General features: G+C 45.0%; 1 protein-coding gene across 1 annotated transcript; it reads left to right on the top strand.

The window, feature by feature from the left end:
- The first annotated feature begins 157 nt into the window (after positions 1-157).
- Positions 158-1404, top strand: LOC106873254 (neuropeptide FF receptor 2). Its single transcript, XM_014920538.2, has one exon. The coding sequence runs from the start codon at positions 251-253 to the stop codon at positions 1373-1375; it is 1125 nt and encodes a 374-aa protein (XP_014776024.1). The 5' UTR covers positions 158-250; the 3' UTR covers positions 1376-1404.
- Positions 1405-1410: the final 6 nt, after the last annotated feature.

Raw genomic sequence — 1410 nt, 5'->3', positions numbered from 1 at the left:
TGTTGTTGTTGTTGTTGTTGTTGTTGTTGTTGTTGTTGTTGTTGTTGTTGTTGTTGTTGTTGCTGTTGTTGTTGTTGCCATTATTATTTTCGTTTTGTTTTTAAATATAATATAGAACACATGTCTAACAATTACCTTTATTTATTTTCCTTTACAGAGTCCAAAGAGAGAGAGGGGGAAAAGAGAACAACAAAGAAGAACAGTGCCTACTACCACTACTACTACTACTACTACTACTACTACCAGGACAATGGAGTACACAGGAAGCCCCGTCGTGACTGCCGTAAACATCACTTTGGAACGTCTGAACGACGAGAAGGCACTGCTCCGCATACCGGCCATTATATACACCATCATCTTAATGGTCATCGGTCTTTTTGGCAACACCATCACCTGTTATATCTACGGATACCGACTGAAAATGTTGCCCACACACTGTTTCATTATCGTTCTGGCCGTATTCGACATCTTGTCCTGTTGCATCGCTATGCCGACAGAGATCTTGGATATGCGTTATCCTTTCATGTTTCCTTCGATGATTGCCTGTAAAATACTTCGGTTCCTCTCCTATTTCACGACAGGCAGCTCCAGTATTATACTTCTTATCATTGCCGTGGACCGCTACAAGAGGGTATGTCGCCCGTTCAAACGACAGATTTCCGTGAGAGAAGCCAAGATCATCGCCGTCGTCATATCGGTGATTGGCATCGGAGTCACCTCCCCCATGCTCTATATCTCCGGCAAAATGACACACCCAACACGCATCCCCTATATCAACGGCACCGACTGTTCTATTTCGGATAACGTGCGAAACACTAAATTTCCGAAAATCTATTTCGGTATCTTGTTCCTCATCATCATCTCCTCGTTTGTGGCCATGTCCATCTGCTATTTACTACTCTGGCTCGAGGTGAAGAACCGCTGTTCCAATCCGATTGGCAGCAACAGGACAACGTCTAACGCCCCCATTGAAATGCCAAACAGCCCACAGGCGTTAACCGACGAACGATCGAACAGCAAAACACTGAATCGTACCAACCTCACTGTCTTCTTGGTGACGCTTCTCTTTATCCTCAGTTACATCCCTTGCCTCTCGCTGCAGGTGGCGCGAACCATCATCCAGTACGAACTCAACATGAACCACGTCACCGAGCTATTTTATTGTATCGGAATGCGATCTTACTTCCTCAGCAACTCGCTCAACCCCATCATTTACGGATACTGCAACCGACAGTTCGGTGATGAATTCAAGCGATTGTTTTCGCGTTACAAAGAAGTCTCCCGGAATCTGAAAAATGGCCGCGTGTCCAAGAATTCCGACAGTTCCTCTTCGTCTGGTAAACTTCAGACGACAACATGCGAATGCAGCAGTTGACTTGGCTACAAACGAAAAACGTTTGATGTAAAAAC

The sequence above is a fragment of the Octopus bimaculoides genome, chromosome 25 (assembly GCF_001194135.2).
Source record: "Octopus bimaculoides isolate UCB-OBI-ISO-001 chromosome 25, ASM119413v2, whole genome shotgun sequence".
Taxonomy (NCBI): domain Eukaryota; kingdom Metazoa; phylum Mollusca; class Cephalopoda; order Octopoda; family Octopodidae; genus Octopus; species Octopus bimaculoides.
Note: the sequence above shows the minus strand (reverse complement) of the source record. Positions and strands in the feature narration are given on the sequence as shown.

Bases quoted from the DNA above. Each gene is read 5' to 3' on its own strand.
- LOC106873254 (XM_014920538.2), top strand. From the start codon at position 251: ATGGAGTACACAGGAAGCCCCGTCGTGACTGCCGTAAACATCACTTTG.